This window comes from Brachycentrus maculatus, unplaced genomic scaffold (genome assembly GCF_059751285.1).
Source record: "Brachycentrus maculatus isolate JH-2025_06_01 unplaced genomic scaffold, ASM5975128v1 h1tg000483l, whole genome shotgun sequence".
NCBI lineage: Eukaryota > Metazoa > Arthropoda > Insecta > Trichoptera > Brachycentridae > Brachycentrus > Brachycentrus maculatus.
In genome coordinates, this window is record NW_028281230.1 from 528382 (window position 1) to 545000 (window position 16619).

The 16619-nt window shown below is 28.9% G+C and overlaps 2 protein-coding genes across 4 annotated transcripts in view; both read left to right on the plus strand.

Moving 5' to 3' along the window:
- Positions 1-8641, plus strand: part of Pgant9 (polypeptide N-acetylgalactosaminyltransferase 9) — a 106705-nt gene extending 98064 nt beyond the window's left edge. For 2 of the 3 annotated variants that reach the window (XM_088272211.1, XM_088272210.1), the window contains 3 exons: positions 991-1095; positions 5129-5257; positions 6498-8641. In XM_088272211.1, the coding sequence (XP_088128337.1) occupies positions 991-1095; positions 5129-5257; positions 6498-6638 (375 nt within the window). In that variant the 3' untranslated portion in view covers positions 6639-8641. The remainder of the gene's footprint in view (positions 1-990; positions 1096-5128; positions 5258-6497) is intronic. The other variant, XM_088272208.1, reaches the window with a different exon arrangement.
- Positions 8642-15419: 6778 nt separating this feature from the next.
- gprs (speckle type BTB/POZ protein) overlaps positions 15420-16619 on the plus strand; it is a 45670-nt gene continuing 44470 nt past the window's right edge. The window contains exon 1 of the mRNA XM_088272215.1: positions 15420-15806. The gene's annotated coding sequence lies outside the window, so the exon portion shown is untranslated. The remainder of the gene's footprint in view (positions 15807-16619) is intronic.

Here is a 16619-nt window from a genome sequence, read left to right on the forward strand (position 1 = left end):
CCCTGCATGTGCTTGCCTTTATTTATTATTCCTATAATTACCATACATATTATTTACTCAATTTGTATGCTCCTGATTTTTTTTTATAAAATCCATTTTAATGGCTACAAATGGATTGTTCCAGTAGTCATTCAAAAGTTTGGTAAACGTTTACATATATAAATTTAATTTAGATCAAAAGTCTTTCTGGTGACGAAATGTGTCTGGACTCATTGGAGAGAAAGACTAAAAACAAGCCTGTTGGACTCTATAGATGTCATCATCAGGGAGAAAATCAGGTTTGAGAACGAAGGGTCCACTTCATTCTGTGTCCAGCGTTAATTTTTTAAATGTTTTTTTTTTATATTTTCATCGAGAGAATAAGTGTCTGCTTTGAATGTAATTTTTTGTCAAAGATTTTGCTCATTTTTCATTCGTTTTGATGATGTAAAGGGTAAAATTTTACTCCAAACGATGAGTCACAGCTCTCCTCGTCTTGTTTGAATTATAAATGTTTTTTTTTTGGATTTTAGTGTTGCTGCTTAATTTGATATATAAAAAAAATATACTTCCACAAGACCATTTTTTAAGTTTATTAATATAAACACTATTAGTTTCAAGAACTACGGGTGAAAATATAAAACGTTTGTATAATATTTTCACCTGTTGAGAGAACATTTATTGTTTTCGTAACTAGTCGAGTTTACACTTATGAACTAAGATTGAAATAAGTGGTCTATAAGTGTTTTATATTCATATTAAAATCATTTTGTTACTCCACAAAGTAAATAATGTTAAAGTATATATTTTTCTTAAGATGTGACTAACAAGCATTTTGGTTTCATTACTTATTCGAAGCATTGTGCTTTTTTTTGGTAACTAAACACACGCGACATTTGATGCTGAATGTCTCGATATGTTCCCTCTGGCTAACCTCGCTCGCAATGCATGCATCGCAGCACCAGTTTGATCCTCACAATTTTCCATGTCCCTCCTCCCATCGGGCGGCAGATCGCGAACGAGTGGTCCGACCACTGCCTGGACTCGGCATGCAAGCCCGAGGACATGCACCAGCCGGCCGGTCTGTGGCGTTGCCACCAGCAAGGGGGCAATCAGGTAAGAAGGCTGCTGCGGAACTCCATGTCTAGACGGCTGGCAGATCTTCCGATTAAATGACCTAACACTCTGGGTAGATGGAAAACTAAACATTTGGAAGGCAGGAAGCATGATTAAGGACCCTATATTTTGATGTATCGTCCCTCGATGACATAAAACGATAATGAATCAATTTCTAACAATAACTCATTCGATGCTTCATAGACTTAAAGATATGATAATATTTCCCTTTTTAGAGGCGTCTTCATCGTATCGACATTGGATTAAATAATACTATCCAAAAATAAATAATATTGCATTTTCAATCACTAGGTGTCAATATTCATCATTAATATTTTTTTAACAAAACAGTATCTAAATCAAATTAAACTCATTACTAAATATCATGATTTAAATATTTAAATGTTACACTTGTACGATATGTATTACTCAATTTTGGCTGATTTGACAAAAACTGCGGGTTTGATTCCTGGCAATTGCAAAATGAATTCTCTTTTTCTTCTCAAAACTAAGTTTCTCAAAACTAGTCGTGTTTGTATTATTATACTAAAAAATGTGATATTTTACAAGTGCTTTATTTTTATATTTTAATCATTTCACATAGTTAATAAATCGAAACAAATGCTAAATAACTTCTCATATTTCGATAAATTCATTTAGAAGAGCTGATAATCATAAATTTCTTAATAGATTTATATTATCCACTGACACTTCGTGATGGAATTGCATTTTTAATTTATTATTAGATTAAAACCAATATTTTTAGCTTTTCCACTTTTTTATTTGACCAGCGACCGGGTTTCGTCGTTACCGACATCACCAGACTGGTCTGATGATGTCGGTAACGACGAAACCCGGTCGCTGGTCAAATAAAAAAGTGGAAAAGCTAAAAATATTGGTTTTAATCTAATAATAAATTATAAATTTCTTACATTTAGAAGGTATCATGGTGATACATACTCCTCTTATGATCTTTGAATAATTTTTCACGCTCTAAGTAACAATCCTGCATGCTGCAGTAGTTTTATCCCCAGACTTTTTGCATACTTCAAATAGTTACTTCCTTAAAAAAAAAAATTGCTTGTGTACAAAGCAAATTTAATGTTATTTGATAATTTTGAGTTAAATGAAACTAGAGTCTAACCTAGATTGTATTTGATTTAAACAGTAATCTAAAAAGATGTTTGTATTTACAAAATTATCAAGAGTGAGACTGGCAAGAAATGTAGTTTGTTTCACGAAATATTTTTGATTTATTATAATTAATGGAATTCTGTAATTTCGTATTATATCATCAAAAAAATAATATGCCGTTCATCTCTAGTTAAAAACCACTGGTTGATCTATGATTTCTAATAAAATGAAATAAAATTAAAGGCAAAATTAAGCCTACCGCCTTTAGTTTATCCACTCATTGGTGTATCCATTCCTATAAATATTCCGATTTTCATATTTCAATAGACTTCTTCATCTATGTTAAGGTATTATTAATTAAATCTAGATATCAACGGCAACTCCCAAATGAAGTAAAATCTATAAATATTACAATATAAATAATGAATGAACGAAATGCAATACAAAATATTGAAAGTAACAACATTGTCAAGCGCGCTATCCGCTATGAGCAATATTTAGTATAAAGCGTATGTTGCTATAACGTTCAACAGATGGCGCTGCCATTGCTGTCAAGGAAAATAGTTTTAATGAAAAATCTGTAGCGGTTTTTTTAATGCAACGTTCTGTCAAATTTTCAAAGATATCAGCGAATAAGTCAAGGAGTTTTGAGATTTTTAACAAAGTAACATCTACATTTTTATAAATATGAGCAGAATAAAAAAAATAAATTAGATTTCTCCTTATTGATTCCGCCGTAGATTCGATTGCAGCTCGTCAAGTTTAAAAGCAAAGTAAAAGCTCTATATGCATGTATTTACACAATATATTTACATGTACATATGTTCATATTATAGACGATAGGGGGTGGCTTTGATACCCGGCAGATCAATTTGATCCCCGGAGTACGTGGGTGGTTTACTCCTACTTATATATGTTCGCCTGATCTTAAAAGCAATTTCAATAGCGAACTTCTCCGAACTATTTTGCTCGATAAAGGTACCCAAAGGTATATATAAACCCAAAGGTGAATGGTAATTTCATTTATACAACCCTCAACAGTAGCTAACCATTATTTGTCTTCACAGCCTAGAAATAACAAGACGCAAACTCAAATTCTCAAGTGTGATATGATACATTTGAGAATTTGAGGAGAATTTTGAGGCAATTTTTAATTTTTGTCAAAAAAGGATGTAAGTAAACTGATCGCAATCGAAATCTCTTTGATAGATGTTCTAATGGTGAAATAATGCAAGAATTCAAGGCTGGGATGAGCATTATCGATAAAATTGCTTTTCTTATTATCATCAATTTATAATGTATGTTTTTTTTTTAATTTTCATGTACTATCTACTGTGTAATTGCAAACAGCTGTATACGGTTTCAAATGTTTTGGCCAAAATCACTAGTCGGTTTTCGGTTGGTTAGAAGATATTTCTTCTTAGCAACAAGCCTGTCAATGTACTTATTTCTTTTCTGTACATGAAGTTTAAATAAATAAATTAATAAATTAGAAAGTTGTGTTAAGATGGTTTATATTTTTTTTTTGCATAGATATTGAATTTACTATTAACCTAGCTTTTTATGTACAATGTTTATAGATCACTTAGTGGATTTACCTTTCTTCTAGCTAAAACATGTTTCATTTTAATCTGTGGTTTAGACAAGTAGAACAAATGAGTGAGGAAAGAAAGGTCAAACAATTTTACAAGGAAACAAACAGTTAGAAATAGGAGTGGAGGAAGACCGAAAACTAAACTTGACACGATAATTATGATAACCTAGTTTTTTTATTATTTATTTATTCGGCAGACACCCTTATGAATTATATTTAATATTTTGCATATTAAATTTTCATGATATGTGAATAAAATATTTTTCATTACTCGTAAGCAATCGAGCAAAGAGGTAAGTAAAAACATTTTTTTTATAATCAATGCTTTTTAACTGCTTTTGTGCTTTGTACCTTTTCTTCCTGCATATCTCTTTCTTTTTTTAAATAATAATTTTTAATAACACACATATTATTTTCACATGGTTTAGGTTTAACCTAAATAGTTACTAACGAATTACAAACTGTATGTATTGCCACATCCACAGGTAAGCTTGTTTTCAATATTTAATATCAACAAATTGGTATTTTTAAATAATTTAAACATTACAAACTTTTGTGCTTTTTGACATTCAAGTTTATTAGATACTAAATATTTTAGTATTTTGCAAACACTTTAAAATCCATAAAAGCCTTATTAATAAGGAAAGCGTATAAGACTGAGATAAGCATTATCAATAAAACTAAGAAAATGTATATTGAGATGGTTTGGACATGTGTAACGAATGAGTGAGAGAAGAACAGTGAGACAATATAAGGGGGATGTAGTTGGATATAGAAGCAGAGGAAGACTGAGCAAACTTGTCACAATCAAGTACTTCAAATACTTGGGCGCTAATAGAGAGGAGAGAATAATGTGAGTTTGTGTATGGAGATAGATGAATGGAGATGGATTTGTGTGGCTTTCTATCCTTTCTGCCTACCGTTACGGGAAAGGAAAGACTAATTAGTTATTTTTATTTTAAGTTTTACTTAGTAAATACAACTATTCATTAAAATGTATTGTGATATGTGTTTAGATGCATTCCGCATCATTTTTAAACACCGCACAATGGATTTTTAAGTGGTAGTGAAGTGGTATTTAATAAGTAAAACTAAAATTAAAAATGGATTAATTTTACCACAAAGTGACTTTCGAAATTAATTAATGAAATAATTAGTAAGTTGAATATAATTAACGTTTTAAATTTTTAAAAAATCATTTACTCGAATCGAGGATTTCGACTGAGCTTATGACAGTAGTTGGAAGAATATGCCGTGCTTTGGCGATACATCAACCTTGCTAAAGCGTTTCTTGTGAAATTTCAGTATTGGATGTACTCCAAAGTGGGTGAAATCAGAAGGGATGAAACTTGCTTGGATTACTCCGGGCAGGACGTGATCCTGTACCCATGTCACGGATCCAAAGGAAATCAATACTGGGAATATGACCCCGACGTAAGTTTACTCAATCGTTCATTAACATAACATTTACCTGGACCCGATTTGCTGTAGAAATTAGTTACTTCAATAAATACGACTTTTCAATATTTTATTTTCGTTTATCTTACCGATGTTACGTTATAATGATTCGCGATAACTATAAGATATTTTAAAGTGTATCAAGTATTTTTAATCTAACCCAGGGGTCGGTAACGTGTGGCTCGCGAACCGCATGCGGTTTTTCAAGCAATTTTTTTGGCTCTTTTTTATTTTTATTCAATTACTTTTAACATTTATTATTATTATTATTTTCAATATTCTGTTGATATGCATTTTTAGTCCAGCTGGGTAGGGAGAGATGGTGCCGTTCAAGCACATATGTCCCGTCATAAACCTTTCTCTTGTTAAAAATGTAAACATTGAAAAGAAAACAACCTTTGAAAAACCACATTAGTTTCAAACCACTTTCATGTTCAATATGCCAATAAAAGGCTCGTTTGATAGCAATCTAACTATTTATACTATAGACAACCATGCTCGTACTCGGAAAGTTTATATACATACACGATTACAAAAATCTCATAAAAAATGTATATACTGCTATGCTTATTCATAGCGAACCATGACTATTCTCGTTTCACAGTGTTAATTATGGGGTCAGTGATGCCAGATTCCCGTGCAATTGGTCTCAAGGGGTGTTATAATATTTTTTTCAAACCTTTGTGACATTATTTTTAGATTTTCGATCAATTAAATTATTACAAATTAAAAATTGGCTCCCCAAAAATTTCCAAACCGTTTTGCTACTCTCGTTTGGCTCTTTTGGTCCAAGAGGTTCCCGACCCCTGACCTACTGACCTAACCGGATCTAAGAAGGAAATTGAAATCCCCCATATGTGAACTTTAATTCGATATAATTTTTTTATAATCTTAAAAAAAAAGTATAATGGAAAATTCTCCCTTTTTTATTTTTATTATTTCAAATCTTTAAATGTTTTAAAATATTGTTATCAATTAAACGGATAATCAGAAAAAAGAGGAATCAAATAAGAAGAGAAAGTAGAATAACGTTTTTGAAAACAAAATATATAAATCATAATTTTCTTGTATTTCATGGTATAAAGATCTTTTGATGTGATTTTCAACTTGCTAAAAACTGTCAAGAACATTTTAAATGCGTTTAATTTTCAACTAGCTAAAAACTGTCTTGAACATTTGTAATGCTTTTATTTTAAATTTCATCTTTCCTTTCCAGACCCGGCTTTTGAAGCACGGCAGCAGCGAGAAGTGCATGGCAATCAACAGCTTCAAGGACAAGCTGGTGATGGAGGACTGCAACCCCGAGGAGAAGCGCCAGCAGTGGCAGCTGGAGAACTTCGACGCGTCCAAGATGTAGTGGTCACTCGACAGGCAGGACACGTCCGCCCGCGAGAACCTCGAGTACTTCGTGTGGTGAACGTGCCGCCCTGTCACGATTCAAGACGATGCTCAAACACTTCAAAATGGTGTTCAAACACTTCAAAATGGTGTCTAGGCACTTCAAAATGGTGTTCAAATACTTCAAAATGGTGTTTAAACACTTCAAAATAGTGTTCAAATACTTCAAAATGGTGTTTAAACATTTCAAAATGGTGTCCAAGCACATCAAAATGGTATTCAAATACTTCAAAATTGTGTTTCAAAAACACTTCAACTTGGTGTTCACATGCTTCATTATTGTGTTAAAACACGTCAAAATAGTGAAAGTGATTTTTTTTCAATACGGTGTGTTAAAATACTCGATAACATGTTTAACCACTTTATGTAGATTATATTATCACGGTTCCTACTTTACAGAGATATATGTAATATTTTTGGGTAATTCCGTTTAAACCCTTTAATAACGATGTTTAATACATAGTTCATAACCACTCCATAACCATGTTTAAACTTCACAACCGTGTTCAAAGGCTTCAGAATGTTGTTCGAATACTTCATGATGATACTCAAACATTTTAAAAATGGAATATGATATTGAGTGTTTTGATTTGGCACAGTGACATTAAATCGATGCGCGATGTCGTAAAAGGAAAACATTAGTGAATTGTTGTCATCGACTTTGTTGAATGATTTATAGGTATATTCGAAAAAAAAGTGATTTTTACTCTAACGTTAAATCATTATGACTGTTAAATGGCTTGTATATGAAGATGCAACTTGTGTTCTTTCATAAATCAATGATTTTAAACTGTAAAGTACCATTTATGGGTGTGTTAAATTATAGCTAATAAATAATACAAATTGTGATTGGATAGATAAGGTGAAATTCAAATTTATCTTTATATCGAGATATATTCATGATTTTACATAAATTACTGTCGATTATACTTATAAGAAGTTAATTTTTAATGGTTTTCTCTTAAAAACTAACTTCCACTGTTTTTATTGTTATTTAAGTACTCAATCAATTTTAACTATCCATTTTATAAAATTGACACAAAGAAATCTGTAGCTATTTTTAATGAAAAAGGATATGAACATCATAATCCATCAGATATTTTGCTTCAAACATGGATGCATAATTTTAATTCCATAAATTAATTGTGATAAACCAAACACATCAATTGTTTTAATATGTTTATTTATTATTAAATCAATTTTTGATATAGTACATGTGCACACAAAAGAGTGAAAGTTTATCTGTTTTCATATCATTCCTTGAATATTTCATGTTAACTAAAATCCCAAAGTAGTTTAAAAACTACGTAGGTACGTAGTGATTTTTAAATGACTGAAAAAATTATCTTATGTCTCACATCAACAAATATATTTCCGATACATCAATATTTATAAAGAGAATATATGAGAAGTGGATTTTTTTTCTTCTTGGAAGTTAAGTTTATCATTTAAACTCAAGAATTGTTGCGATGAAATTGAAAATGATGAAGTTCACTGTTACCTTATGTTACTTTAACAGTCGGATTTCAGCCACTTCCTCTTGAATCCTTTGTTTGAAAGCTTCATTGTTCGATGGTTTATCCTCGTAAACTCTACTCTTAAATTAATGCGACCGGAAATGTTACGTAACTGATGAATTTCAAGACCCGGAAAAAATCATTTTCGCTTTCAAATTTATGTTCATCCTTCAGATTTAATTTTATAAATTAAAATTAAAGAATCTTTCTTTTCTTAAATTTGTAATAAAATGTGATGACAATAAATTTTCGATACTTGCTTTTTTCAGTCATTTTAAACTCTACCTCTTCTCAGCCCCATGTGAAATATCATATGTTTATTATATTATCATATCCAATGGAATAAAAATTCGAATATCATATCAGATCATATCCGCAATGAAAATATTGTTCTATCCACTTTGACAGGATATTTTTCCTAGAAAATATTTCTATATATACAAAACCAATCAAGAATTTTCTTAAAATAATGATTTTGATTTTAAATCTTAAGATTTTTTATGAAATTTATGCAGTTGTTAAAATAATGTTATTAAATTTTGATTATCCTGGATCTTGCCAATGCAATCATTTCTTGAAATGTTTGCATTTTTTTATTGACTGAGTTATAGACTATATTCTTCCATACATATTTTTTTCTCGTACTTATAATATTTCTACACATATAAGAATATGTATTTCCTGTACTGGACTACTAAATATCAAAATTTGTACCTTTCAATGTCTACCTTTATCAAAATCTGAATTCTATCCATATCGATTTTCAATCGTATAAAATATGTAATTAAGCATATCAATGAAAATAAATAGATTTATATTATCCACTGACACTTCGTGATGGAATTGCATTTTTAATTTATTATTAGATTAAAACCAATATTTGAAAATAAACATATTATTTAAAAGAATTTAAATTAGCATCTGTTTCAAATTATCAAAAGTATTGAATAACTTTCATATTTTGAATGCGACATTTAATATATTTTATGAATTATAAGTTTGGAAAAAGAGGGATAATTATTATTATTATATGAAAAAAAATAATTCATGTTCTCAAATATCGTCAAAAATGTAAAAAGTCATATCAAAATGTAAATTATTATGTTTAATAGATTTATATTATCCACTGACACTTCGTGATGGAATTGCATTTTTAATTTATTATTAGATTAAAACCAATATTTTTAGCTTTTCCACTTTTTTTATTTGACCAGCGACCGGGTTTCGTCGTTACCGACATCATCAGACTGGTGAGAGGCTATACAAATTGTTATGTTACATATAAACCTGCCTTCTTTTATATATAACATAACAATTTGTATAGCCTCTCACCAGTCTGATGATGTCGGTAACGACGAAACCCGGTCGCTGGTCAAATAAAAAAAGTGGAAAATCTAAAAATATTGGTTTTAATCTAATAATAAATTATTATGTTTTTAAACCTTAAACTTTAACTACCTTCAAGGTACGAGTACTGCTTTGCAGCCCCAAGTGTCTTAGCCATTCTCCTTTTTCCAATTCCTATAGAACCTACTATATATATATATATATATATATATATATATATATATATATATATATATATGTATATATATATATATATATATATATATATATATATATATATATATATATATATATATATATATATATATATATATATATATATATATATATATATATATATATATATATATATATATATATATATATATATATATATATATATATATATATATATATATATATATATATATATATATATATATATATATATATATATATATATATATATATATATATATATATATATATATATATATATATATATATATATATATATATATATATATATATATATATATCTTTCATTTTCTATCCCATGTAACAGAATTTCTTCCAAATTGAACTCCTTTACTTTATCGACTATATCCAATCACTATATATTCCATTAGATTTTTCCAAGAATTTGGAACGCAGAGCTGATCACTCTACTTTCATATAATCGACTAATAAGAAACACTGTATCGATATCGGTGAGATGCCCTACACACCATTTGGGTGCTGTTAGGGTCAGACAGGTATGAAAAAGTTAATATATACCATAGATAATCGTACAGTGATTGTTATAGTCATTTTCCATTAAATTAGATATTTTTTTTATCAGATTTATAAGTCAAAGAAAGGGGTATTATCAGTCACAAGTAAAGTTGGATATTCAAATATAAATACCTGGTGAATATATATAATATAAATATCCATGTGTGTGTGTGTGAAATACCTTTTTACAATTATTCTCTTATTAGTATTTATAAGTATCTGAAAAAAAACATTAATTTCATTCATAATTTTCATTTGCCTAATTATTCTATCGAGAATAAAGAATTTACTGCATTGCATCATTAAGAGTATGCATGTTTTTGGAAAGTTAGGACCAGTGCGGTTAAAGCTAGAACAAATTCCATATCGTTCCCGCTCCCAAAAATGCATACTTAGAACAGGGATAGCGGCCTCCGCGCTATGCATAAAGTACTTGAAATCCAAGCTTTGACTCGTGATTTTGAGAATTAAAAAAATCATGAATATTTACAAAGTTCAAAAATGATAATACCCTCTTCTTTTCATGTAGGTACTTTTAAATATCTGTAAATAAACATTTTTGTGATGTATGTTTATAATTTCAAAAAATATGATAACATATTTCAGCGTTCAGACGTTTTCTGGTTAATAAATGTGTAGCTCTACGAAATATCGACAATAATTCATTTTCTATACTTACTTACGTTTATGGATTTTATTTTCTTAATTTAAATCGAAACTTTAAAAAATATATAGAAATTGTATTAAATAGTCTAATACCTGCCAGTATTTGTGTATAAATTAAATTAATTAAATGTTCCGAAACTTTTTTTTATTAAAAAATGTTGCCAAATTAATAAAAGTATCTGAATTTTAAAAATCAGCGTAATTATTAAGAGGTAATTTTAATATTTAGTGTACATATATAAATAAATAAAACTTTTAATCATTCCATCAGTAATGCCCATTTTAAAATAATTAATAGTTTAATTAATTTTCTTTTATTTCTGTATCTAGTCTCTGTAGACGAAAATCTTTATTTCTCTTTTTTTAATGATTGTGTAAATAATGAAAATATTGTTATTCTATTTAATTTTGTTTTTTGTCTAAAGACAAACGCTCAATGAATACATTCCTAAATAAGAAAAATAAGACGTTTTTTATTTGTGAATAAATTTTAATCATTGATTTAATAGATCTATCGTTATTTTTATTAAATCAATACATAGGCAACGCTTTTTAAATTTGCCTGAATTATAAGTCAGCATTTTCATAGAATTAATTTTATATTTAATTTTTATTTATTAGTATCGTATATGATTTTAATTTACTGGCCAGTTACTTAATAAGATGTAGGTGAAAAACAAATATGTAATTATAATTTTCCTTTTGTAAAATGTTCAAGAGCTAGCAAAATGTACGTGAACTTTTTGAATTCAAATTATTATTATTATGAATTTGATCCTTTTTGTCTTTAATTATCGTTTTTCTAATATTTTTATGTACGATTTTTTTCTCTTACCCATTTTCATGTTGATATATTTTATTTGTTATTCGTGGAAAATAAGATTTTCAAAACATACTTTTAAATTTAAAAAAAAAAATCGTCAGTCTTTTATGGTATCTATCCATTTTTAAATAAGCAAAAGCTAGGACTTGGTTAGTACCACTTTACACAAAGTAAAAACTTGGTTAATACCACTTTTTATTAAAACCTATTGTTATTCGTGTTTGTCATTTAACGATATGTTCTCGGTATTTTAGAATAATAAATTTAAAATATTTCTTGTGTTGCAATCATTAGGAATGAAATTAAAAGAATACTTATCGAATAACTTTATTAAAAATTGGTATTAACCATGAAAAATATTTATTTCATGTAAATTTTTACAGTAATTCATTTAAAATTATGAAAAAAACCAGTTATTTGATCGATTAATTTATCGAAATATAATGTCTTATTCACTGTTTTCTTATTTTCATATAAAAGTTTATATAAAAACATTGACATATAGTTTTTTTTAATAATTGTGTTACTAAAAACAAAATACAGAAAAAAAGTTTAATTCACAGTGTGATTTAGTCAAAACGCAATCCTATAAGAAAAAATAAACATATGTATTTTTTTTATCGTTCAAAAATGAATGTATACGTATTTAATACAATCGATCGACTTCTTTTCAAATTTACTGAATTTTTATGCATACAAGAGAGTGGTTTTTTTTATTTCACATGTCGAAAGGCCATATCAGAGTAGCAAAAAGGCCACATGTGGTCTCAAGGCCGCAGGTTTCACACCCCTGGTGTAAACATTTATTAATATGTACTTTAATTCGAAAAGCATATTTTTGTTACAAAAAAAATTACTACAAAAATATTATACTTGTCACAATACCCTAAATATAGATTAATTTAAAAAAAAAACTTTTTTAATATGTTTGTATTATTATGCATTTAAATGTTTTTTTTTATATTTCATGTTTTTTTCTTCCATCCGTTATAATTTTTTGAATTCCATATTAAGGCCTCAATTCGTGCTATATATAAACCCTTTTATCAGCAAAACATAGTAAACGTCGTTGAATTAAAAATAATTTTGGTTTAGTGACATGCGCTCAATCCTAAAAATGCTGATCCTTGGAGTGTCCTTACATCGTTACAAAGTATGCAATATGTCCCAGAGAAATAATTCCATACGGAAGTTTATATTTTAACAGCATATTGTAGATAATTTCAACTTTATATCTGGACTTTTGATTGTCAATTTTTGACTGGAAGTTCAAGTAACTAAAAAATAAATAAATAATTGATTTTATTGAATGTTTATATTATTTATTTTATATATTATAGCTAAAACAAGAAATGTTGAACTTACTGGCATTAAATAAGATTCTGACTTAAATAATATTATACTATCCCAAAAAGCACATGTTATCAAAAATATTCACTGTTATATGTTTCCATTTTCATACTATTTGAAGAAATATTTTTATTTTTATCTGTATCAAATAAAAATCGTAATTTTAAAACGTTGTAATCAATTGAAAATTCAGGTAAAACTATTTCTGTAATATAAGAAGAACACGTGCCTTATTACAAAATATAGTTTCGATTTTAAATGTGTAAATATTAGTAAGGTGTATTATAACAGTGTCCTAAAGATTAATCCGATGTATTATGGAAATAAAATTATTATGTTGACATCTTGATAAAGTGCCTTTTTATTGTTTTACTCTTTTTCACCCTCCTTCATATAAATTGTGCATGGACAAGAGATCATGAACTAAAACATTTAAAAATTACATTAAAAGTAGTTGAACTCATAACATGAAACTTTAACAAACCAAGTGTGCATTAATTATTGTCGAATATATTTGCACTTAATGTGATGATTTGCACTTAACCTGTTTTTAAAATCAAAAATGATTTTAAATCAGTTTGCTATTATTTGCAACAAATGCATTAATGATAGTTGTAATCCATAACACATCAATTTGTTCAGGTTCGTATAACTATTGCCATCTATCGCAAATAAATGAAAGCACGTTTTTAATATGTTATTAGCAATTGTATGAATTATTTAGTTTCATGTGTTACGTACAGAGATGTCTCTAAACATTTTTTTTAATTTATTTTACATTTCATACTACCTAAAAAAATTGTGGCTAGGGTAGATCAGCATTAACAGGGGTAAAAGCTCTATATTTTACGTTTATATCCAATTCTTAAAATTTAAATGTCCTCCAGTATATAAGACATGCACGAAAAAGTTTCTTAAATTAAAGTTTCAAAGGAATACTGGACATTTCGTACGAATGAATATTTAATTTCCAAAATTTGAGTAGTATGCTATTCAATAGTAGAAAAGTGAATGTGGCACATGTTTAATGTGATCACTTAGACCAGCCTGTGACCTGCCATGAGCCCCGTAAATCCCCAGACGTCCATATTCTTTTTTTTTTATTGATATACGAATTTTAATAATTTAAAAAAAACCTTCATACTTTACTTTTTGGTTACCAGTATTAAGATCGCCCAAATATACTTAGTTTCAATCCTTCAAGGATTTTGTTAGGAAAAAATATGGCAAAAATAAATCATCATTGATTCTTTGTGTACTTTGTCATTTATTTTATTATTAATTTAACCCATAACGGAGCATTTTCGGCAATTTTCCATAATTTTTTTACGATTTTTTTAAGTTGGTTAGTAAGCTTTTTACTATGTACCTGTAATAAAAACACGTTTAACAAAACAAAAATTGTTTTAAACGTAATATTGAATATCGGAAGAAAAAACCTGGCCATTACTTTTACGAAATATTAAAAAAAGTCTTATTTGATAAATACCACTATTTCTTAGAATCTATTGTAGCACATGTTTCAATGCATTTCGTATCATTTTCAAGCACCGTATGATGCAAAATGCACCAAAACACGTGTCACAATGAGATTTTAAGGAATAGTGGTCTTTACCAAGTGAAATTCAAATTAAAAATGCAGTGATGTGACTGCCGAATCGATTAATGAAATTTATAAAAAGTATTTATGTATTACAGCAACTATTCGTACATTTATATTTTATTCGTAATTACTCATTTCAGGAAATCTTTTGAATTATTATTAGTTTATATTATATGTTTATTTTAATATAAAATATAATGATTTTTTGTTAAAATCATCGGATGTAGCAATGAAAAGTATGATGAGAATACGATGATTGAAACCGTCAGAGATATTGAAATTATAATTATACCGAACAGGAATCGGACCCGTCTTTTAAGATGTGGCTCAGTTTTTCAATTTAATGTTTAACAATAAACAGGGTCCATATTTTTTTCCTTAAATTATTGCGAAATTGTGATATTGCTTTAGTATTGAAGTCATGTCACGCAGTAGTCAACTTATTTAGCGTTTTAATATGTGTAAAATTCAGCGAACGGGAACAAATCATGACCCACGGCACAAACTCGCGACCACATCCTTTAAGTTGACCGCGAATGCGCATGCGTAGATAGCTTCATAATACTGACAGGAAAATCACTCACATCCATAGCACACTGTCATAAGTCCAACAGCCTTTGGAGTACATACTTATTGACGCGCGCTTTTCAGACCCCAGCGCGCAGGCGTCTCCGGCCATTTGTAATTTTCCATCTGAACCAGACGAAGTTTAGAGAGATCGTACGGTTATCAAAATAGTATTAAATCTAACCTAAATACGGATTAAACCATCTCGAAAAATCAAAAGATATGTAAAAGATGCTCAAAAATCTGTGGAGGTAAAAATGTCCGAGGTTTAAGTGATTTCGTTTCTGGTAGTTTGAAGCAATTGTTGATTGTTTTGTCTGTTGTGTTACCTGGTGGGCGGGTTGTTTTGATTCCGGACTCGGGTCGGTTTCGGGACGCGCACAGGCTGCCAGGAGTCGCAGCTGACAGCGGAAGAGGAGTGAGGAGTTACAAAGCTGAAGACCCTTCAGCGTGAACTGAATCACCGGCTTCGGTCGGGCATCATACCTGGAGCAGCAACAGGTAACCAATTTGACATCACCCACCGTGATCCATTCAACACATCGTACATGCATGGTTTTCCATTTTATTGCTGGCATTGAGTTTGTTTTTAACCTCAAATCGATTTTTGTACCATTAGAAATATATCTTTCAATCTACAACCATGATTTAACAAAAAAATGATTCATTTTATAAGAATCAATTTATCATTTTTATAATAAATTCACAAGCCAATTTTTGCCATACAATTAACAACAACAAAAAAGTTTACATACAAACTAAAATTTAATTTTTTTTATGCTCTTAAAATATATATTTTTTAGAATTAGTGTATGACATGTTATTTCCATATTTATTTTTCCTATATTACTTTTTTTTTCAAAATAATATCCTGAGTATTTGAATTCATTGATGTTTAAAAGCAGAGCCCTTGATTGAACCATCGGCCGGGGTACAACCTTGACCTAAATTTTGTGCGCAGAAGAGTATACATGTTACTGATCACCATGTCATACCTAGCTGGGGTTCAATTCATAATTCCTGCACTAACGTGTTCAATTCTATTCACCAAATTCTCAATTCATTTTTTTGTGGTGCCTGACAATGGTTCTTGCATTGAGAAAAAAAAATTCTTATTAGATATTTTAAAAAATGGTTGGGCTAGTAAAAATTTGCTAAATAAATTATCAAGCTACTTCTATCAAAAAAACAATTAGGAAATTATATACGACAATTTTATATTTGTTATTTCATTAGCCATCGTTTTTTTTATGAATAGTAAAAATAATTAGCAAAAAAGACATCCTTTTTGTAGAAGACTACAGCCATTATAAT